Source organism: Opisthocomus hoazin, chromosome 2 (genome assembly GCF_030867145.1).
Source record: "Opisthocomus hoazin isolate bOpiHoa1 chromosome 2, bOpiHoa1.hap1, whole genome shotgun sequence".
Taxonomy (NCBI): domain Eukaryota; kingdom Metazoa; phylum Chordata; class Aves; order Opisthocomiformes; family Opisthocomidae; genus Opisthocomus; species Opisthocomus hoazin.
Window position 1 is genome coordinate 51,744,582 of NC_134415.1, and position 25,025 is coordinate 51,769,606.

The 25,025-nt window shown below is 43.1% G+C and overlaps 1 protein-coding gene across 5 annotated transcripts in view; it reads right to left on the reverse strand.

The window, feature by feature from the left end:
* Positions 1-20,823: 20,823 nt before the first annotated feature.
* CCDC85A (coiled-coil domain containing 85A) overlaps positions 20,824-25,025 on the reverse strand; it is an 87,653-nt gene continuing 83,451 nt past the window's right edge. For 4 of the 5 annotated variants that reach the window (XM_075413587.1, XM_075413579.1, XM_075413578.1 and 1 more), the window contains one exon: positions 20,824-22,819. In XM_075413587.1, coding sequence (XP_075269702.1) covers positions 22,730-22,819 — 90 coding nt within the window. In that variant the 3' untranslated portion in view covers positions 20,824-22,729. The remainder of the gene's footprint in view (positions 22,820-25,025) is intronic. The other variant, XM_075413584.1, reaches the window with a different exon arrangement.

Below are 25,025 nucleotides of genomic sequence, written 5' to 3' on the forward strand. Positions count from 1 at the left end.
ATCTTTACAGTTGGTGATATTTTAGTTGACACTGAGAAGCCATTGTCACTATTCCAGAGATGCTCTTTTTTGGTCTGCGACTACAGACAACACTTTAAGGGCTATCACATACAGCTATCCCATCTCAACTTCCTACACAGCTCACCTTGACACTACCAAAACTTTATTTATGACAGCAAAGCGGCTGCATCTACTCCAGTCTGGTGCATCACTCAGTGCCTGAATCCAGCCATGTGCTTCAGAGCCTCCTGGGTTTGGACTGGGGCTGCCCACCGCTCTTATTTGAGAATATTTACTGGAAGGTGCCACAAAGGAAATTTCAGTTGCTCACTTGTTTTCCTTACTCATTGCCCACATCCTAAGGATCTTGCACTGAGCCCTCCTGGGAATCCATCAGACACACATCCTTTCCTGTTAAGACTAGCCCAGGAAACAGTGGCTGGTAAAAGGCAAAAGCCATCACACAAAGTAAATGGCAAATTAACAGCAGTGTTCAGCATAATAAAAACACCAAAGATCCTTCTTCTTGAATGAGAAAATCTGCATCTGAGAATGTGTATCTGGCTATACAGAGAGAAAAAATATTATGGTATGAGGAAGGAAACACACAAAGGCTATCAGCAATGATTTTGCCCAAGAAGGAATCTTTTCCTGGGAGCCTCCAAAAAACATTTTTTGCCTTGTCTGCTGCCCCATTTGCTATGCTGCTGTGCAGGTCAACAGAAGTCAGCTCAGAGTGCTCAGGTACAACTGAAAACACTTTTTAATCACGAGTCTCCAAAGGAGTGCAAGGCAGCTGGTGCCACGGACACCTTCAGACCCGGGGAGCTCAGACCAGGATCTGTTGCGTCTGCAAGGTTTCAAGGGCATACCCTTCCTCTCTCTGCATGGTACAAACAATGTTGCCTGTGCAGATGACTGCACCATTTTGGAGCACTTTTTCCACTGCTGTGGGCATCTCTGCAGGCTGCAAGTACTTGGTCCAGAGTTTTCACCAAAGTCATATGAATTTTGAAACACAGTGACTCTGCAGCCTTGGCCAAGGATTTCAACTGCATTCCCCAAGCGTTAAGCTCACTGGGCTAAAAAGCAACTGCAAAGTATTTCTTTGTGATATTTACTTTATAAAATTAAAGCATAGAGAGAAAAAAAATCAGTTTCTTTCTGCTATTCCTTAGCTTGCGTAAGCAGTCGATTGTAAATGTCAAACACCGGTGGTGCATTAGAAAAGGATCACACTGAAAAATTCTCTCTTGAAGGCCAGAGCCCAAACTCCTCACCAGCCCCAAGGCTGCTCTAATTTGACATACAACATCCTACATGAGGACCATGTACATTAACGCCTAATTTAGCTGTCACAACTCCAGTAGCATAAGAGTCACAGAGACTCCAACAGCAGCTGGTTCACCCTGTGCTGAATTTCAGGCAGTTGTCCTCTGCTTCATCTATCTCTGTCCAGGTTCGAAGGGGTGACGGGGGATATTGTGAGATCCAAGCTAGGTTAGAGGAGCAGGTGGAGATGTCTGCAGCTGAATAAGCAGGTTGCTTTGGGAGTAACATGAAACAGATGTCCTGTCTTCACACTCTCTGAACATTTTCTTCAAATAAATTGCAAGTGGAGGGTTTAAGGCTGAGTCTGTCATTTATCTCTTTAGCAACTCCTCTTCTGTTTTCTTGAGCCTGTTTTCTTTCAGGGTAGCACATATTTTCTGTAAAAGGATGATTTTAGAAGCCAGAGAGCAAAAAATGCTTTTTGATTGAGCAAGGGAAACGAAGTGCGCCGTGCCAAATGAGTTCACTGAAGTTTCAGGTAGAGAATACTGGGAGGTGCTCCGCACATGGTACAGATAGGCATGTATTCAAACAGTAACAAAGCTCATTGAAGAAAACCACATACTATGCTTTACTAAGGGGATTTCCCTTCAAAGTATTTTCCCAGCAACATTTATTGTTTAGGCTGGGTAGGCAGCTGGGTTTTTACAAATGATAAGTATAACTTGTGGTCTGTTATTTCAGCACAGCAATGCATTTATTCATATCAAATGCCTGAAACAGATGAAGGGATACTGGTTCTGATTACATACACAAGTCCTGGGAAATACTCAGGCAGGTCTAGAAGCAATCATAGTTACCAAAAATGTGCTCTCTCTAAGTAAGAGATTACTTAAAACACATACAAAAGTAATAGAGACTTGACTCTTCTTCATGCATGAAAATTTTACTTTGAAAGACCAAAGCACCCAGCCTTCTACAAACAGGCAATGTTTTGGGATGTCTCCTTTTCAGAGACATCACCCCACCCTCCACCAGAAGGCATCTATTAATCATCAGAGAGCCCCTACCACTCACCATCTAGAAGTGTCTCAATGAGGTTCCTTCAGGTTAGGCAACCAGCCCCTTTGTCAAGGTCCAGGATTTCTATTTAAAAATATATTGCACAGGTAATGTACAAGGGACTAAAACAGGCAACAAACTTCTAAGACGGATTAGTGGAAAAAACGGGATTTACAGGTCCACTGTCTTTGCTTATGATTGACAACTTAACCTGCAGTGATATAGGAATGCCATTTACTGTCTACCCTACTGCCTCTGGTGCTGGGATAACCTTTCCAATGTGCAATGCTCTTGATAATGTGCATAACTCAGAATTGTGCAAAAGAAACTTCCAAAAATCTGCACAGGTAGTTAGTTCAAGTCTCAAGACAAAGAGGCAGTAATTTACCAACTCCATCAGCACTACCAGAAGTTAATGCAAAATAAATTCCATGGGAGTCTACAAAAATGTCAGATGACAATAATACCTCAGTGAGGCAGAGCATATTTTATGCACCCTGCTCGTTAGCTGTAATGCCTGTCTGCATGACTGTTTTTTCTCATTTGAATTAATCACACTGTATATTATGAAGAGACCCACTGAGCCCTTTAGTACATAAAGTATTTAAAAGATGTTATTAAAAAAGTTATTTTGGAAATTTGCAATTACACATGTATTTGTACACTTGCATTTATTGCTTCTTTTGCCGTCAGTCTGCGTCAAGCTAAAGACCTAGGAGTCTATTTACACAGATGGGCATTTGGAGCCATTATTGGCATGCTTACAAGAAAGTATTATTCTTCTGAAAGGCTACAAATTTTTAAACCCAAGTTACAGAGCAGCTGTTTGGCATAAGTAGATTTGTCAAACTATTTCATATTAAGTTTACACAGCATCTCTACTTTGAACATCAATTTTCTGGGTTCCTGGTTCTGGAACTGGGATGTATATCAACCTCAGCCACGGATAGTGCCAACAATCTCGAAATGATGGCATATACTGAAGCTCCTCTGTGTGCAGCATCTGGTTTGTCTGAAGCCTTAGACTTTTAAGGCACAGAAAAAGCCTTTTGCAAGTCAATTAACCCAATTGTCTGCCTACCAATCCCTTCACATGAACCAAGTGTCAGTCTTAAAAAGAAATTCAACGTTTTGCTTCACCCTTTATAGGAAGACACTTTTGCTAGCTTGAAGCCCTCTTCCAATTGATACAATAATGTAGCCACTGCTAGTTTATCCCCATTTGCTCCTGCGCCAGACAGCTCTTCTCCCTCTCTGGTGTTCACCCCCAATTTATTTATAGACAACAGCCTAAAATGTCCAGACAGCCCTAAAAGTGAGAGTTGGGCACTGATTTTAGGGCTACAGCTTCACTTTTGTGTAGAAGTCAGACCAGACTCGTTTCCGCACACAGAGGTCTTCACTCTGCTAACATTGTTAATAGCAAGAGAATAACAAAGTACGCATTTCACAGCCATAACAATCTTACAAAATTGTGAATTACAATAGACATATAGGTTTCACCCAGGCACCCACAGACCACGATGCTGAAGGTTGACACAAGGGCAGCAGATCCAAGCGCTAAATGGATAAAATGGCATCCCCAGCAGGTTTTTTCCTCATTCATTATCAGGGCATTTTTAGAGTCACCACATAACCCTGCCCACCCTTCCCCACAGGGATACCAATGTTGAGTCATTCATCAGCAGAATATTGTCACATTTTACAATATCACCCTTAAATACAAGAGCCCTCAACAGGACAGTGCTGGAGGTTATTGATTTTGAAACACTGATGCAGCAGACAGCATCCCCCCTGCAGGAGAGATGCCCAAGGTCAAATGCCTGCTTAAAATACACATTTGGCTACCAGGAGTTTCATTAAGTTCAATAAACCATCAAGTATTGGCTGCCGGCACTATTTATAAATAATCAGCCTGTACAGTGCTGACCCCTTTTTTATTTAATGAAATTTGTTTTCTCTTGTCAGTGTCAGGTCTTTTGAGTTAGCGAAACGCTGTGACCTCTTCCACGCTAAAAATGAAACTGCGTATAAAGACTGTCATAAAAGCCCCGCAGTAGCAACAGCTCCCGGAAATAGCATATATCTATTTAGGTAATACAAACAAGATGTCAAGTCTTTAAAAGCATAAGGTGTTAAACCAAGCGCCAAACCATCCATAAATGTTTGCATACCACAGAGCAAGAGCACACTCGCTCCTTCATTCACCCTCTGTAAAATAAATAATATATTATGCATGAGTAGAATTTGTGTTACTGCAGTGGTGACAACAAGTCATCCTGAATTAAAGCATTCAAGAATTAAAGCCCTCCCTCTGTGTGTTGCCTACAGGGAAAGAACTTCCTAAAGGCAGTATTTCTTGCACAGGAGCTGCCATGTCCCAGAGCACTGTGGGCCCAGCCGGAGGGCGCTCGGAAGCCCAGAATGGACAGGAGCTTTATCTACCCTACGCTGGAAAAAAATCATTTTGAATTAATGGTTCTTTATTTCTTTATGGACTTTCCTTATTTTTAGTCTTTATGCTGCAGTATCAAAGGTGAGCATCCCTCTTTTTTCTCCTGCTCCTGAGCTAGTTTTCTCACCTGACCTTTAAATTCTTCTGTACCATCCATAAGGGGGAATAATCACAACAGAAAAATCCAGGAAACACAAGCTTATAACTTCAGGCCATACTATATTTAGCAGTCCCCTGGTGTGCTGCTATGTTTTTAATTGTTGTTGTCAGAACATATGCGGGAGATGTAGCTTCTGTTTTACAAAATAAGAACGCTTTATACCTAGGTGTTAAGTGCATGACTGTCATCCGACCAGTTAATGGGAGCATGAACTGTTAAGAGTCAAACACGGCACCTAGATCCTCTTCTTTGCCTAGGGCACTGCTCTGCTATACTTGCCGTGAAAGTTCGTTGGTTTTGTTTCTGTGCATAAGCACACCCATTCACACAGAAAGGGGTGCGCTTCTGATAAATATGTATACGTACTATATTGCATCACAATATTTTGATTTGCAAGTGAGCAGTGTTCAATGATGCAACTTTGGCAATGTATACAGGGGATGGATAGATACAGAGTTATTACAAGGCAAGATTAAAACTCTTTGGTTGATCTGTATCGATTTTATTTTTGCAGTACTGTCTGCCTGATCGTACATCTTCCCATTTCCAACCCGCTGCTGCGCGGGGCGGGGGGGGGGGCGGGTGGAGGGAGGGGTGTGCACAACTCGGCTGAAGTTGCAGAGCACAGCATATATCTGTGTAGCAGAGAAAAAGTCACCGGCATCCTTGAGTGGTTACAAATTACAGATCTCTCACTAGGGGACCAGACTGGAGCCAGGATCCAGCTTTTAGTGTGCCACAGCCAAATACAGCTATATTACATTCTCATCTGCTTTACCAGACAGCCACCGTGGCAGACGCAGTCTCCAGCAGGTCCTCACCCTGTGGCCGGGGCCACCTTGCACGCCCATCCGCACTGCCACTTGCACAGGGCATGGAGTGGCCGTGCTGCAAGGAGGACACCCTGATGGCTGTCTGTCAAGCTCAGATCAAGTTTAGCCCTTGTACAAGCACATGCACACACGTAAGAGCCAAAATCATCTCGGGAAGCAAAAGACAAGTGCGGCACAACGCAAAAGCCGAGTGAGAGCACCAGCACCTGCATACTCAGTAGCCACAACTGCTGCAGTGATGCCTTTGCCACTGCACCAGCACAGAAGTCCCTTTCTTTGCAACCCAATGAAACTGATCCAGGAGCACCTCCTGCATGGCCAACCAGCTCCCACCCTTCGTTACTGACTGAAAAGCAGCAGATTATTTGAAAGCAGGAAGAAAGACACCCACACCTCCTTTTCAACCTTGTTAGCATTTGCCAAGCATCATTTCAACTCTAACATTATAGATGTTTAACAGGTCCATACTGAAAGTCTTTGAACCTTGCAATCAATACAGCTGAGCCACTGCACAAAATTTACCATTGATCTGTGTTTCACTTCATTAAATGTTAGTTTTACAAGGTTCAAAACAGGTCCACTTAAAATTGTTTAACAACCTGTGGTTGCATGATCAGCTCTAAAAGGCCATGCAAGACTGACTGCAAGGAAACCCACTAGTTATTTATTCCTTGCCCTACAACAGTATCAATTTGGCAAACTTACTTTTAAAAGTTTGTAAGGTGTTCAGCAATACTCACTTTAAGCGCAAGTATGCTGACAATACCACTTAACAATAATCCTTTGAGATTCAGACAAGGCAAACATCACATCCAACTGTTCCCAACGCACACTCACCTGTAGGTAGTGCAAAAGCGATACTGCAAATACAGATTAACTGCCCCGCTGAGAAGCTGCTGCCACACCAACCGTGTTTCAGCTGTCTCCCCTGTACTAATGAAGGAGAAGTCAGTACAAAGATGGGAACAGGTTGGTACCAGGGTACGCCCTCAGCCTGTACGTCGCACCAGGGCAGGACTGTCCATCTGACACAGAAAACTGTTGCAGAATTTGTCTCTGTGTGTTGCAACTCACCACAGGTGATGCAAGCTTCAAGGCAGCGCCACAGAGAGCAAGACAGCATAAACGATTGTTCTGGTTTGGCTGCGGCCGGCAACAAAAGGGCCACGCGGCCGCCCCTCCCCCCGCTGGGGTGCGGAGGAGAATGGAAAGAAACAGGCAGAAACTGGTGGGTCGGGATAAGGGCAGTTTAACAGAACAGCAAACAAAGGGAACAGCAACAACAACGATACAGATAAGGGGAATACACAGAACAAACCCACAGAACAGAGGCCGCAGAACAGAGCCGCTGTCTCCGACCAAACCGCTGCTCTGCCCTCCCGAGCCGAGTGAGTTCCCGCCGCCCCGCTCCCCCCCACCGGAACCCAGCGTGATGGCACATGGTATGGAATACCCGGCTCTGTTTGGCCAGGTGGGGTCAGCCCGCCCGGCTGTGCCCCTTCCTGGAGTCTGGTGAAAATTAACCCTGTCCTGGCCGAACCCAGCACAACAATAAAACTTCAGCAGTGGGCCCACCTTATTCTTTGAATGCTGCTGCTGCCTGAGATCTGCCACTGTCAACCTACTGATCCTGTGGGCCCCAAGGAGGCACTCTCTTTAAAATTCTTGAAACTTTAAATATAGATTTCTTAAAAACATACCAGCTCGTCTGAAGCAGGTAGGCACAAGTGCTGTGGCACGTGCCATCAGTCCCTTAAAGACCATATGATCCTGAAGTAGACCGAGCCATAAGGATTTACAGCATTATTAACATGCACATACAGCAAATTAATTATCAGTTCTGATTTTGGCAGAATTTTGTGTGAAACACAAAATCTTAAGCTATTGCTACTACAGCAGCATGGCTGAGAGCATCTATCAAACCCTTAGTCCACAGGCAACACACTGCACGGATGAACTATGAGGATTGATAGCAAACCAGCACTCTCCTACCACCACTAACAAACACCTTTATTTATCTTCTAGACAAGTGTAATATTTTAGTGGAAATGGTTTTATGTACTAGGATTTCCTCATTTCTATGGCCTTGGGTCACCAGCCTCTATATTTTCACTTCCAGAGCCAACAGCTAGTAATGGAGAAAAAATATTGTTCATTCATTACACGAGGGGAAAAGTAAAGTTCCACATCAGCATGACTCCTTCATGCCCTGGTTAAGGGTTGGACTTTCCTCTTTATTCTTGTCTCCTGTAATTTATTAAACCCTCTGCCACAATAAAATTCATAATGAGTCTTGGAGTAGGTAAAAATCTGTTTAAGCAAACAATGGATACATTGCACAAACCATCACATAAGAAATCAGCATTCTTTACAATTAAAATTTATTTATTTTTAAAGCATATCAGTTGCTGAGGAACTTTGCCACCTACCACTTGCAGACACGCCAGGGCAGCCAGCCCCAGGCAGGAGCCTCCTTGATGCTCCCAGCTGGGAGCTGCTTTCGCAAATGGAAATCTGCTCAAGTGTTTTGGACACTGCTACTGGCCCTTGCTTGTGCCGAGACCCGAGGTGGCAGTCCAGCGAACTCGAGTTGCAACAAGCCCAGGTGTACTGCTCCTCTCAGCGCAGCACTGTGGCCTTCAGAGGAAGCATTCCTGTTTAAGAATGGGGTGAGAGAGAATTAGGCCACGTTTACAGCCCAGAAACAGCAGCAAGCAAGTAGACACTGCAAAAAACATCGAAAAGTGTTGTTTTTACATTGGTAGTGCGTATTAGAGCTGTCAACTGCCTGATACCACAATCTCCCAGACACCATTTCCAAGGTGTTACACTTCAGCTGTTGTTGATTCCCCCTGTCAACAAACAGGCCTTGCAAAGTTTTGAAGGAAGCCGCTTTTGGTTGCTACAAGCTCCTTGGCCAGCAGGGAGACACACATATCTACGTTCAGATTTGGATGGCTGCATTGCACACGGTGATGGAAACCAGCCCCGCAATTACATCACAAGGAGTTTCACAGCACCCACTAAAGCGGCACTAGCTAAGGTCTTCAGAAAGTTCTCCTCCTTTGCGCATGATTTCTCTCCATCCCCCAGTTTTGCTTTAAGCAGAGAAGGCCTGCTGACAGCAAAGGCTGGGAAGCGGTCCCTTTGACTTTGTGACTAAAGCATAACAAAATGTAACAGTTTTGTTGTCTCTGTCTGCAGGATAAATGGTATTTCTCTGACAGACTCAAATTCATACACAAAATAAACAGATACTCCTACACGCTAAAAGGAGCGGAGAGCCACACCAGTCACAGATCAGCATGATTTTGCAAGGCCTGACAGCCTCTGCCAATTTGCTTGGCACAACCATGAAACCAACTCCAGCAGCAAGGCAGGAAAGGAGGAGGACAGAAATCAGCTCTCATCTGCAAAGTTTTATTCCTCTGAGCATCAACAAAACACAGATGGTCTCTGTTCTGAGTGAAGGCCATTCTGCACCTGGAAAACTCAAGTCGGGAGGAGAGACCAGAAGGTGGAGAGATCCATTTGCTCAAGCACTTCACTTTGCAAACTGAGCTGTGCTCCTCTCATCAGCAGCAAATGCTCCGGTGCACAGCAGTAGTATGTGCAGACCAAATGTGTGTCTCAAATAGCTGAAGGCACTTCTTCATGTAAATACATATTCTGCATTGACTTAAAAAAACCCAGCAGGCGCCTGTTGGAATTTTTGACATAGAAGAAGAAGGCGTTAATATCAATAGTGTTAATAAGGCTGTTTGGGATCTGCCTTTCTCTTCTGAAATTATTTTGAAGGAGTTGGGATGAAGTCAGAAGCGGATTGTAGGGATCTTCCTGCAGGACCAGAGTTCAAAAAGTAGTATTTTTCTGAGCAGTGTTCCCAAGGAAAGGCCATCAGGGACTCACATGTATCTCCGAGTGGCGCCATGGAAAATGACGCCACATCAAGGGCTAAGATAAACACTAACCTAAAACCCAATAAAACTAAGTGCCCATTCTAGCACCAGGCTCCACAAACCTGGAGTAAACCCTATACAGACTTACCCGTCTCTAACAACAGTTTACAGAGCGCCATCACTGAGCATGTTCACAAGGTTATCTTTGAAGGCATTAACACATCCCATCTGACATGTTCCCCTCTAACAAGAAGCTTTAGCAAAGCATCCACTGTATCACAGACCAACATGAAATTAATTTAAGTTCTCCTGAGCAGAGGAACACTTTGCCCAGGCTGGTGCCTTACTCATGTAAAGCTGTCCCTGTTGTATCTCCACTCCCTCATCAAGTTATTCTGAGCTGCGTAAAATAGTTACACAGGAGTGAACAGGAATGGGGGATACCTGATAGATCCTGTAAATTCCCTGAAGTCCTTTGACAATTTAAGCTGCAAAATGAGGAAAACATCTTTCAAAACTCTTTTAAGCTGATTTTTAAACGGAAAGTATCGTTCACAGCACTTCAATCAGTAAATTTTTTGTTGTTGTTACAACATAGCTGTATTTGTTGTAATTCAACTAGGATTGTATAGTTTTTCAAGTACCATAGCCTTATCCCTTTGATAAATACCTAACCCCAGTTAACAGGACTTTGTCCGTAAAGCAGCAGTAGAAATGTAACAGCAATCAGGCCCTTTCTTTTACGTGAATATCTGTCCAGCTAAACCACCGCGATCTTTCCTGGTGGGTTTAAATATTGTACAGACCGCTCAAGTAATTGAAAACAGCATAAAAAACTGGTTTTGTGTGCAGTTATAGTTCAGCTAAGACTACAGTTCTACTAGGCTCTACTATAGTTATTTACCAAGGAAAGAGTGCCTGCAAAGTACAACCATTTTTGACCACAATTAGATTTCTACTGTTTATGAACCAAATTCTCCTAGCAGGCACAGAGCAGGAGAAACCACTTACAGCTGCAGTGCATCAAATGGCATTAGTTCAGGAGCTTACCTAGCATATTTATCTTTTATTGGAATAGCTTTGTCACTTCCTTTCAACACATGTTATCATTTTTACCTTAGTTACTGGTTTACAATCTCTGGTTCCCTTCCTGGGCCTTAGGCCATTGCCAGCAGCCGCTAACAATGGGCAGTTACCAACAGTCACAAATGATGGACATGTCATTTTCCACCAATTGTGGTAACCATTGCTTCAAGATAGTTTCAGGTGTTTTCACCACAAGAAAATACTTGCAAGGTTAAATTAAATTTTAAACCTTTTTGATTACTAAATCTGACAATGTCCATGTAATCTACCTACTCCTCGGGAAATTGCAACAGACACACCAAAATGAGAATAGAAAACGCATCATTCTGAGAAAATTTTGCAGTCATTTATACCCATGAAATCCCAGTTAACAGGACTTTGTCCGCAAAGCAGCAATAGAAATGTAACAGCAATCAAGCCCTTTCTTTTATGTCAGTATCTGTCCAGCTAAACCAGCGCGACCTTTCCTGGTGGGTTTAAATATTGCACAGACCGCTCAGGTCATTGAAAACAGCATAAAAAATTGGTTTTGTGTGCAGCTATAGTTCACCTAAGCCTACAGCATTACAGTCATATTTTTCCTGCCCTTTGGTCATCTTTATTTCTCTGTAAAGAATGAAAACTTACAGGACACATCTGAACAGAGACCAAGCCAGAGTGTTATTTTGGATTGGTTATACTAATACCATTCCTTAATTCATATAATTTTAGCTCCTCTTGTTCAGGCCACCACAATTCAGAGCCTAATAATGTGTGAAATAGGAATTACAAATGTGGTTAATAGGCAGTTCAGTCAGAAACCTTTTAGGAAACATATTTAATTACTCCTAGGGAAAAAAAAAAAAAAGTCTGCCTAATATTTCCTCCCTGTCCGAACGAATAGCATGGGATAATTAGACTAAGTATCCTTCCCTCTTGCCATTGCTCCAATTTATGGACTTTGCTCTTTATGTAGTTTCTATGATGACAGAAAACTAAAATGCAGCAAATATGACTTAGAATACATTTTTTACAACATGCATTCAAAAAGCCTTCCTCAGTCTTTGATACCAACGGCTGCTGAGCATGTGCAGATAACCACAGGCAGTAAGCGGAGGAACAAATTATTTTATGCAGATGCTGTTCTGCCTAAGGAAATACTCTTACCTTTGTGACACAAAATGACCAGAAATCTCCAAATTCAAACCTATTTTTTCCCCGTCATGCTTACATAGTTTGGTTGGTGGGGGGATGGAGTTGTGCCCTCGCACGCACGGGGTTACAGAGGTCTCAACACTTCCCAAACCTTAATGCCAGCCTGGAGGAATACCCGCACAGGGGGTCAGTCTGGGGAGGGAGGAGCCCACAACCCAGGCTGGGCACCGAGGGCACCATGTCCTCCATGCCCGCCTTCGAGGGGATCAGGAGGTAGCTCAGCCCACCGGGAAAATGCAGAGCTTGTTGCGAGACACCAGCCACCTCTAGGGAGAAAATGCAGGTGTCGTTTTCAATACATATCATGAGTACCTGCACTGGGGGTGGGTGCCCGGGCGTCGGCTGCACTGTGAGGAGGGGCTGGCGCGTTCCGGGCGGTTCCATCAGTCCCAGCCCAGTGCACAGCCTGACCTCGCCAGAGGCACCTCAGGGGAAGCAGCTTTTAAAAATGGCTGAAACGCCACCTGACAGCAAAGACTGAGGAAAAAAATGTAGGAAAGAGAGGGAAAAGGACACCCCCCCCACCCCCCCCCCAGCCTTGCTGTCCTTCCATGTTCTGACATACAAAGCATAAGGGGTAACATGGAGCATGGCCGGATCAGAACTGGCACATCAGGGTGTCTCCCGTGGCGACAGGCAACAAGACACAGTTACCAGGCGCTCAGACATCCTGACATGGTCAGCTGGTCCCAAAACCACAAAACCTCCATCCCCACAGGGCTGACCCTGGGAAGCGATAGTCCTTGGGGCCGGAACGAGCCCCTTGGTCTCTTCGCCAACAGCACAGGACCAAAACAGACAAGCAAAGTTTCAACTGACACGTGAGCATCGCTGAAGGATACTGAGCATCAATTATTTCATCAAGATCAAAGATAAACCCTCGTCTGCACTAATCCCAGCACCACTCAGTAGCAGACCAGATCACTGTCTGAATGTTATCAAAGCCATCTTCTCTTTGTTGTTCCTTCTTCCTGCTAAGGCAGGGATCCTAGCAGGCAAAAAAGTCAAGTATATGGTCACATGGACCTTTCATCTGACAAAAGGAAGAGCTTCAAAGGGCCGAGGGAAGCTACTTGGATAGTATGAAGCAGTCACCTTTTTTCTGTTGTTATTGAGGCAACTGCTATGTCTTTTTTTAATCTGAAAATTTATCCAAAATTACTTTAGAGCAGCATGTTTATTGCACATTGCTGGCATATACCTGCCTTTACATCAATCTCAATTTTCCATTAGCACTTGCAGTAACATTTTGCTGGACGCAGTAAAGCTATTACTTAACATAAGCACATATGAATTATGGATGTTATATATGAATATTCCTGTAGTTTCCATTCCATCAGAGTACTAACATAGCCTTTGTCGCCACAGTATTTAAACACATCTAGTACCTTATAAAATAGAGCTGCTGAGGGAGGTGATCCTTCCCCTCTACTTAGCACTGGTGGGACATCTGGCGTGCTGGGTCCAGCTTTGGGCTCTCCAGATGGACACGGGCATACCAGAATGAGCCCATGGGAGGCCACGGGGATGGCTGGGGGCTGGAGCACAAGGCATGTGCTTCTCCCTAGAGGTGTCCAGTAAATGAAGAAGACACAAATGGGACCACAGGAAATTCTGGGCAGGTACAAGGAAAACTTCATGGTGCGATGATCCAGCCAGATCGAACAAAGGGCCAGGTGGTGAGGGCTGATGAACACACACGGATGAACCCTGCACATCTTGTATGGTCTAGCTCAAGAGTCAGGTCCATGCAGCTCCCTGCTGACACTCAGCCACTGGTGCATGCCCTGGCCAGCGGTAACAGCTTCCCCTGCAGATGATTAGAGGCCACTCCTATCCTGTTTACTTGTTATGAATAGTTTCAGCATGTTTTCCAAAGCCTGATTAAATTGTGGTAACAGCTCGCCTGTTCACAAGTGGCTTGTCAAGGTCCTCAGGTGCCTGACCCCTTTCCTCTGCTGTCACATGCAGTCAGGCCCCGATGTGTAATCACCGGGCAGACCTGCTCTGGTGGACAGCTTAATTACAGCCACATGCTATTGGGCACAACACAGAATTTAGAGACTGAACTCCAGATAACAAATGGCATCATTTACAATCACAGAAATATACTGGTGCCTTCCCGCCTTTCTCCCTGTCTGCCCAGTTACGCACATGCCTGCAAACGACATGTGGTGTAGCAAGCCCAAACAGCCCTCTCCAAGCGGGTGAAGGATGGCGGCAGCTCTGCGTTGCTACACTGAGCCCTCAGTCTGGGGACAAGCAGGCCAGGCTCCTCCTATGGGACGCAGCAAGGGTATGCCCCAACTAATGGGACTACTGGCCCTTCTTAATGGTCTGTGGCACCTTTGGATACAGAGTGGGTACTTTCCTGTCCGCACACAAACAGTAATGAGCTATTTATGTAGTTTTACTCTTCTAGTGAAGCCATCTCAGAGTATACTGCCTTCAACATCTATTTCATTTTCGCCTTAATGTTATTAACCGGATTTATGGAGACAAGGTTTAATTATTCATCGTTAATTTACCTTTTCTCCCCTCTTTTAAAGTTACCAGCAAAACAATTAAGATGAACATTTTAACAAAAATTTCTAGCTATAAATCATCTCTGGGACATAAAATCTTTTTTTTTGTTTTGATTAACATGTACATGTAATTTATTTACTGTGATTAAATGAAGAAGCTTTGGACTACTCTTAGCTACAGATTACCTCTTGTGGACGTGAGGGGCTCTACCTGTCTGCAGAGAACAGACCACCCAGAATGAACAGAATAGAATAGAATAAACTATTTCAGTTGGAAGGGACCTACAACAACCATCTAGTTCAAATGCCGGACCAATTCAGGGCTGAACACGTTAAAGCATGTTATTACAGACATTGTCCAAATGCCTCTTAAACACTGACAGGCTTGGGGAATCGACCGCCTCTCTAGGAAGCCTGTTCCAGTGTTTGACCACCCTCTTGGTAAAGAAATGCTTCTTAACGTCCAGTCTAAACCTGCCCTGGCGCAGCTTTGAACCATTCCCACGCTTTGCTTTGAATCCACTCATTCGGATACCAACAAATGCCAAGACACAAATAAGCAGTTTGGTCATAGCCCTTTTTGCTTTTGATTTTACTTTGGGTTCTCCTTTTTACTGTTTGGTACCAGTACACTGATCAGAAAAGCCAAGAAAGTGTGTTTGGAGCCTTACTAAGAGAAATACACTACCTTTTGGGCATTATAGCAGAGAACAGACTTTGCTTAAGTGTGCAACATCCCACCGGAAACACCCTCTAACTGCACTATGCACCAGACCACAAGCTAACCTAAGTCCTGTTTGTTTCAGTGACCTTCAGATAAAGCCTGGTGTGTGCATATGGGTACCTGCATGCAGACTCACAAACCACGTGTGAGCACCTGAGCAAAACGGAGGCTGTACCATACTACATATTGGTCCTGACAGCTAGGAAACTAAAAATATATACTATTCTCTTAATACACTATGTGTAAGTTCAGTAGCAGCTCTTAATTCATGCATCATTATGAAAGGCTCGATGGCTAAGATTTCCTTTTTTTTTTTTCCCCAAAGTGTTTTCAACATTAAAAGGCATCTAATATACGTTCTCCTTCCAGCCCTAGAGACCTGTTGGCCATTTAAGGCTGCTGGCAGCAGTGCTCTGGTGCAGAACGGTGACACCATGCGCACCAGCAAACTAGCATTTCTTCAGAGAGCTGACAGACAGGGTGCTGGGAGGCAGCTAAGCAAGGGCAGAGGGGACGGTGGTTTGATGAGAAAGAAACTAAACCACAAAGCCTGCAATTTAGAGGTCTTCACGCTATTTGTGACATCTTGTTCCCTTGGAGAAAAGATTTCTCCCCATGCTGCAGAAGACTTGTCTTTCTAGATGGCACCACCCAGAGCAGAATGCCTCTGGGAAGCAGTTTTGGCAGTTACGCATATTCAAAACTTGATGTGAAAGAAAAAAAACCCAGAGCAATCACTAGGACCTGTTACACAACAGTAAGAAGCAGCCTTCAACACCAGCCAATCCCTACTCCATCTATTCATCCACTTCTTACAAGCTTGGCTGCTAAATTCATTATCATTCCCCTTTTATACCGGGCCACGTGACCACCTGGCCTGAACATCAGTGACTCCAGTCCTGCTGCCCAGGTGTGGAAGGTGGTTAACCAAGTCTGAGAACAACTTGCTTCTGGCATACAGTATCACTTCTTCTTCCCTGTCACTTTGGTGTTATTTGCCCATGGCTCCAAATGCTAATATTCAGCTAAGCCGCTCTAAGACACCACTTGCATGCTGCAGGAGAAAAGCATAGGAGGAAAATAAAACCTCCAGTCATTTGGTAGGCTACTGGCAGTGCAAAGTGAGAGTACCCAAGTGATGCATCCAAGCCCCAAAATACCTGGTGCAAAACTCCAGAAGCTTTAGTGAGAAGCCCAAAGGCTGCTGCACAATGGCCATAACAACATGATTAAAAAAAATAAAAAACTAGAGCAAAAGTCACAACAGAAAGAAAATGTATCGCTTCAATATCAGTGTAAGGTGAGAACGTGCAAGCATGCTTGTAAAGAAGGCTTTAAAATGAGTTTCATAATCTGCTATGACTGAAGGAAAGACCTTATTCAAGACATCATTCATCTTGCACTTAATTGTAAGCACATGTTGGAGTTCCAGCCTGAAGCAAGGGGTTAATTCTCCAATTATTTCACAAGATTAGAACTACTTCTTTTTTCCTCAGGAAAAGCAGTGTTATTGTGAAGCCCAACCAGACATGCCATTTCATAATTAATACTAAATAAAAAGTGAATTCTCTCCTTTGTCTAAATAGTTTGCTTTGGCTCAGATAGGAGTGGCAATTAGCAAGTCAGCCTCCCTGAATATATATGATCTGCTACAGAGTTTCCTGCTGCGTATCAGAAGAACAAAGCTGATTTCACAAAATCCATGGGGTTTATGTTGGCTGGATGCACTATAACTAAAATGATCTTTTCTTTTTTCCCCCAAGGGCTTTGTTTATATGCTCGTGTATTTTTGTGGGGAAGCAGGCACGTACCTAATTTAGCAGTTTTGTTGATTTACACTTCTGCTCTTTACTCTTTCCCTTTGTAGCATTCCCTGTTTGTAGTTTGGTGCAGAAATTGGGACCTGTTGTAATTTGTGTTATAGGTCCGTTACTAGCAGAAGTAGAGGCACAGTTCCCATGGAAACGTTTGCATGTTTCACAGTGTGCTGTTCCTCGGATTCTCAAGGTTGTGTAGGGTGGGGTCTGGGGTGCTCTGGGGCTTTCTAAATGGGCACATGCAGCAGCCTGTGAAAATTTCCCCTTCAGCAGCGGGAGAAAAATAACGTATTTTTAGACTGTGTATTTCCTCTCTTACAAAGTCTAACGCCTGTGAAAACAAAGCAGCTTGACAGCCCCATGCCACAGACTGATGCTCAGGCCAATTCCCACCACTCTGACAACAAACCGGATCCTATTTTGACAGGCCACCTCAAAATGGGTGTGTTTTCATTTCACTCTCTGACCTTTACGCTTAAGTCACGACTGATGCTACAGTGTAGCAGGGCTCAGCACAGCACCTGAGCCAAGATGTCCTAGTGTCACTAGGGTCTTCCAAAGCTTGAAAACAACATGCCATCAAACCCCTCCCACTCTCCAGCTGAGGTGTTCAGGCTCAGGGAACACTTCTGCTCATGGGCCAACCCTGTCCCCTAGAATTTATCAAGACCAATCCTGTAAGAATAATCACATGTGAAAATGTTAAACCGTTTTATTTCTCACACAACCTTCCTCTGAGTCCATTAGGATTGCCATACGCCCAGGTGAGCTGCATAGCAAATGGGTTGTAGTACGAGTCATGCAAACAATGCTGAAGATCCACCTGCAGCCTGGATTCTGGCAGGACAGGTCCCCATCACTCTTCCCTTTGTTCTCTTTCTTTCCAGAGTCTGGGGATGGGTTTGCAATGTCATTTTTTCCTTTATCTTTCCATCTGAAGACTTATAAATAAATTATTTTAAAAATTCACTTCAGCCTAATCACAGTAGTGGGGGAAAAAACCCAAAGAAACCTCAAACTTCAGGGCCATGGCCACTGCATCGAAGAGATAATTATAACAAATTTTTATTGAAGTGGAGAGTGATTATCATGTTCTAACAAACATATTAAATAATTCATTATTATTATTTTGGCACCACTTTGTGAACCAGGTGTTTAGGAAGCTGTTTCAGATGGAAGCATGTAATGAAGCCCCTGGGGTCCTTCCCCACTAGCCAGTAGCATGAGAAGAACCACAAATGCTTGGATGTGGCTAGAGCTACCCAGAGCCTGGCTCCAGCATGGCCAGCAAAGGCCTCATATTAATATCAGAAGATGCTATGGTTTTATTTATTTTTCATCATTCTCCATGAATATTTCTCAGTTTTCTAACTACTCCCATGGAAGCACTTGAGTTTTTTCAATTAAGAGAGATTCAAGTAAGGTTTCTGTGTCTGTTACATGTTATCTCTTAAGTTTTTAAAACATGATAACAATATTTCTATTTATGTAAGACTATTTAAAACTTTATTTTCAGTCAAATTACTATTTTTGGGTTGCCTGACCCCCCCCACCAAAGTCAGCAGGAGTGCCCAGGAGCATCCCATGTAGTCTTACTAAGCCTTCACCTCTTCTCTGATCTTTTTGTGAAGTGGCTCCACTAAATGGCTTTCAATAACAACTGAAGTTTCTCTTCCATATACTGAAAATCTCAGCCACACCATGCTATTTCTGGGATAAAAAAACCTCCACAAAGACTCCGGAGTCACCAAGGAAGAGGGGAGAGAAGGTTTTTTGTTTGTTTGTTTAAAAAAAAAAAAAAGTGATTACTAGCAAGATTATTTGCTCTTTCCTCCTTCTGCAGTTTCTCCTTCTCCCTTGCTCCTAATACTGCATATATCAGATCCAAGTTGCCAGCTCTGGCAAACGCCGTCTCGCGATTCACTCCTGGGCCTGACTGCATATGCTAGAAAGTACCATAACCATGAGGCAAGCCCAGCAAATGCCTGTTTGCTGGTTGATTAAATAACGCAGAACCTCTATTTATCAAATCCAGGCAGAGCTGCTATTGAGTCAGCTGTTCTTACCTTCCGGTTTTTGGATGATTAGAGCTGCAGAGCTAGTTGTTGGCTTGGGGATGTTCATGGCTGGGGTCCCTGTGCACATGGTTCACCTGAGCCTGGAAAACACAGTTGTGGAGATATAAAGAGGTCTTGACATTATATACACGGCAGCGACATTTGCTAGTCTTTTCTGCAGGAATTAAAGTACAGTCTCCTCAAGTTTTTTTCCCCCCTGAAAGTGGGGTAAAAAGTAGCTGAGCCACTTTCTTCTGTATCAGACTGGTGAGATCAGCATAAAAAATTCACACCACCCTGGGACATATTTCAAAAACATATAAACAATTAAACAAACCAGTGCCCTTGCAAGAGTAGTATTTTTGGGGAGGTACTCGACAGCAACACAGAAAGCCTGTGGGACATTTGGTGTTTAGGAGGTTTGGGCAGCACGAAGGAGCACGGGGCCGGGTGCCATCCCCATGCCGCAGAGGCTGTTTGGGCTGGCTATACTCAAAACGTTAAAAATGGCACACTGGCTTCATGCTGTGTTCATAAACATGTCCATCAACTGCAACCTTTGGGGAAGGGGCTCTACTGAAACCATTCACTTGCTGAAAAACAAACTGCCATTCTTTACCTTCTAACCCTTCAAAGCAGCTTATCTCCACTGCAGAATGTAAAATCCACTCATTACATTCACTACACAAGTGCTATTTAAAATTCACCTGCATAGTGAATTTTACAGCTCATTCATGCTCAGCTCAGTAGCTCAGAATGGCCCCGTAACATGTGCAAACTTTTGACTGAAGCAGAATTTTGCTAAAAACAACTGAATGAGGACTCCGTGAGGCTTGGCGCAATTACATTTTACTGAAAAACATCTAAACATGTGGGCAGAGAGCAAGACAGATGAGATGAAGGTTCAAAACTACTACTGCAATTTTTATTCATTAGTGCAGAGACATACCAGTGGGCTACAGAATACCCCAAGAGCACTGACCCTCTTCTCCACACATTGCCCTCTTTCTCCTCTTAGTAAGCTGTATTTTTAGGAGCCCCCACAGGATTTATTAGCTTCAAGATATTGATTGTACTAAGTAATTTTTTTCCCCGGAAAATTTAGTGCAAGTTTTCTGTTTACTAGCACAAGCAGTAATAGGCAGCCCTTTTGCTGCACTTTCCCTGGCCACACACAGCCCATGGGAGTAAGAAGGAGCCCGGTCCCGGAGCAGAGATGCAGTGGGCACAGGAGGCCACCGACACACGGCAGGACACAACCAGCCTCCCCCAGTACCACAAACATGCCTGTGTCTCTTACCTGAGCGAAACGGCTGCGGGGAGCTCCATGTCACCCTGCTCTCAACCCAAAACTGCACTGTGCAAGCAGCAGGGAGGAAGGGCCCTGCCTGGGTGCCCTGGGGCAGCCCTTGCAGCACAGCTGGGGATTTAACACATTGCACCTAGGGCACACGACTGGTGGCAACCTGGAGCATGGTGCCTCACTGTCTGTATGTAAACACATACAGTAGCTACCTCAGCATAAAAGATAGAAGCAAATCCACATATCTGGGATTTTTTGAGAGACCTGGAAAGAAAGTGAACAAAAATCCACAATGTGCAGCTAATTTCTCAACCAAGCAGGAACCGTTTCAAACTGCTCCTTCAAAGCGAACCGCTTGCGAGCCCAAGCACATTGGCAGCTTCAGTCATTAAAAGGAGAGCAAACAATGGTGAGATTCTGTAATTTATTACTGTCGCTAAGATGAACACAGATACTTGATACCCAATCGTATGCAGAACTGTAAAAAAATAGTTTTAATACAGTATCAAAATTTACACAAGTGTAGTGTCAAAAGACCAGTGTCCCTCAAATTAGCCCCTGCACATACGTACTGCAGGCACAACTACATGTTTTACATTTTTTCATACATATATATAGATATATAGGAATACAACAATTGAAGTTTAACTATGCAAACAATATATATGGGAGAAAACAACATGTAGAGATAACAGACAACTGTTTGGGCTGAGTTATATATAAGAAATTATGTAGGAGTGCAATGTTTCAAAATGGAAGGCTGGATTCTGCATTTCCAACTCAAGGAGACAGAGTGAACAGGAGTTTTGCCCAAGAAAGCAACGCTGGATCAGAGGCCTTACATTGAATGATACCAAGTAAAAACAACAACGGAAACCAGTGTAATTACTGCTGCAAATTAACACACTTTTTCTGAAGACAGTTAGCAGATTTACATCATAGTCCTATATAACAAAAGATTGTACAGTAACCGAGCTACATCCCACTGCAAATAGCCCACGAATACAGCACGTTGCAAGCTCAGAGAAAACAGAGGTTCTGACTTTGGCTCAAATCTTAGTAACCAAGAACAAACCAGAAACCCAGGAATTGTTGCATTCCTATTTTTTTGGTTTTTTTTAAACTTCTACTAGTCTTTTTGATGCTCAGCTATTGTAAAAAGTTAAGCAACAGCACTCAGTCACAAGCCTGTTGCACATTCATACATGAAACTATCATTGCTTTTAGATATACACAAAATACGTATCATTGCAATTCAATACACACAACTAGTATCATACACATAGAGAAAAATAAACTAAGCACATCTAGGGTGCTGTCTGGTCAAGTCTCAGGCAATCTGAACAAGAGCTTTCTGCCTTATAATAATGAAAGACATGCTCCGAGTATAATGAAACCTTTTTCCTTGAAAGAACACTACAGTAGCAAGAAAAGCTTTTTTATAATGCAGTGCAATCTTTTAGATCCTTATAGACTCTTGCTAAATAAACCAGCATGCCTCTAAATTAAACAGTAGAAATTAGCATCCTGACAACTGGAAAATACTTTCCAAAAAAACCTGATGGAAATTCTGATTTGAGACCTGTAATAGTGATACCTAAGTATATTCATTAAAGGGCTGTGAATATCATACACGTCTTCAGAAGATGTGCATCAAAGTGAATGGAAAAGAGAGCTACCATTACTTTCATTTAGAAAGAAATTGTGTTTCACTACAAGTACTGTAGTTATGCTACACTACTGGCTGGTTAGGAGACTTTATGGTCTTTTAGCACCTCCAAAGGCAGGTATTCTACCAAAGCAAAAAAATCATCTGGAAATTGCCTAAGCACCATTAACCAGTATTTTACAGACCGTAGTGTGAGTTACCAAGAAGTGACTTTCTCAAACCTGCGGAGACCAAAGGCACAGTTCATCAACGTCTGTCCAGTCTGGTGAAAAACCCCTGTTAAATCCAGTGGAAAATTAGTTCAAACCTACTAGAGACTCACCATGACTAACCAAAATAAAACTTATTTCATGTAACTCCTGCAGAATCCCAATTATATTTTAGTTAGGATGGAAATACCTCAGTGCTTCTAAGTGTCGTGTGTTGAAGTGACGATGCGGCAGCAGCGTCTCACTAGCCAGTACGCCGAAACAGCAGTTTTTGGGGGACACTGACAACACAGTTCCTCTGAAAGACCTCTGTGCAGTCTCCACTAGTTTCCAACGAAGTCTCATGTAGTGCATACAGACACCCCGTCGTCAGCTGGGCAGTCGCTGTGGACACAGTCAGTTCTTTCTCTCTCATCGGCAGTTTAAACTCTTTCTCCTCAGAGAGAGAACTTGCTCAGGGCCTTTTACATAGGTCCTTTATATTGATTTCCTGACAAATGTTGTCTAATTCCAGGGCACGACCCTGCAGCATCTCCAAGTTTCCTCCACACAACCTAAAGGGAGGGACGGAAAGAGATCTCATTATCACCAGTTAAGATGTACTGGCATTCATATAGACATGCATCTGGAAACACCACACGTTCATTACACAGACCATGCAGCACAGGTAAGGACAGAGGGGAGGGACACACAACAGGAGAAGAGAATATTTCTCAAGGGATACAACATTCCTTTTGAACACAAAAAGCACATGCTTCTAGGTAAAAATGATTGAAAACAGAGACAAATGAACTAGCACGTGCATTACCAGGATATTTTGTGCTTCAGATACAAGACTGAGGACTTTTACAGGCCTCAACCGAAACTTTATTCAACTACTTCCCAAACCATATCTCTTGCAGAATGCAATTTAGAAGCATGAAGCTCAGTCCAGAGGAGTCTAAAGATTTCAAGTTAAAAAGCACAGAGCAGTTCTCCCCTTTTTCAAAGCATTTACTTGTTTAAAAATAAGCAAGGCATTGAAAGTGTTTATTTCATTTGTTCTTCCTTGAGATCAGAGGAATTGTGCACAGTCACTGTTCAATACATGCTTGCACGGTTTGTTGAACCAGAGTGAAATCTAAAATTTAGTAGAAGTTTGCAATTTTTTTCTTAGTGTGGACTACACATTATAAAGGTTTCCTTCCTCATACTCACATCTACTCCCATTCATGACTGCATAACATCCATGTTACAATTATGGAATTAAAAATGTAGAGAAGTTACACCCCCCAAAAAATAAGCAAGTATTCTATAGTGATTTATAATACGATTGACCAATTATAAGCACGAGAATCAGTAGTTTGTGTGGTATCACCAGGCATCTCTCCCAGGAGCCACTAGAAACCAGAGTGGTTTTTACCCCCATACTGTGTATTGCAATTTAAGATTATTTTTGTTTAATAATAATCAACTAGAACCAGCTAAACTATAATTGCTACTAAACCACTCATTAATTTCCGGAGCAATAGCAATATAACTGTCAAGAAAGGCAAAAACTGTTTTCCATTGTCATTATTATTATTTGTATTTTAACAGTGCCTAAAGTCCAGGAGCGAACAGAGACTGCATAAGCTGGAACTGAATAAATACAAAGCAGCTGGATCCTGGGAAGCTAACACCCTGAATAGACAACACAAGCTCCAGTTCCTACAGCTATTCCCAGGTCCTACTGTTATTCTGTGGAAGTGATGGGAAAATAACCCAGTTCCTCTGAGCCTTTGCTGAAGAAAACCAGAGTATAAGCATGAAAAACAGAAATACTCCAAAACTGGAAGCAATAAGACTACAGTCTTACTACACAGGGCCAAACAAATTAAAGTCCTTTAAAGGGAACTGTCTTTATTACTAATGGGTGGGCATAACCCAAACCCTACAAACTTTACATATGATCAGAGTCTTGCAGCCTGAAATCAGAAGTTACCACCATAAAAATATGTGTGTTCTAGCTATGTTTGCTGTATTGTGAAACACTGTGCCATGGCAAAAGCATGAAAATGGGTTTTCCATGAAACCTCCCAAATCGTCCATTTATGTCTGAGCCACTGGAAATGTCAGAGCGCTGGTATGATGAGATGGGCATTTCTTTCCAAGGTATGGTTGCTGATTTTCCTAACTGAATATTGTCAAAAAGAAAGGTCTCTCAGATGGCTTTTGTGAGAAGGCACATTGTACCTACACATTCCTTTCAACAAATTTTCTGGTCAGCAAACATTAGACAATATTTATCAAGCAGCTGATGCAGACACAATAATAAACTAAAAGGTGACACTTCCCAAAGTCCTTTATTTCCAGCTGAACAAATGACCCCTGATTGCTAGGAAGGGACAAACGAATACAAGACAGCCCTGCAAAGCCAACATCCTAAGCAGAACTGACAAGGTGGGGTCAAAAAGGAATATTCATGCCATTTTTATGTGTGGGAAATCGAGAAATCTTTATCAGCAACCACTTTTGCTTGTGCATACAGTGCAACAGATCTCTGGGTCTCAAAGGCATCACAGTAATTTTATTTGTGTCCTTTTCAGAAACATGGGATGATATAGGCTAAACTTCTGCAGATTTATCACCAAACTCACCTTTTGTGCTGGCATATGTACAGTTGTTTGCACAATCATGATAGCTATACACATTGCTGCCCTCTGTGCATGTATTTATTTGGCTCCCTGCATTGTATATGCATTTTGGATTTGCACATAGGGTTGTTTTCTTCTCAGTTCA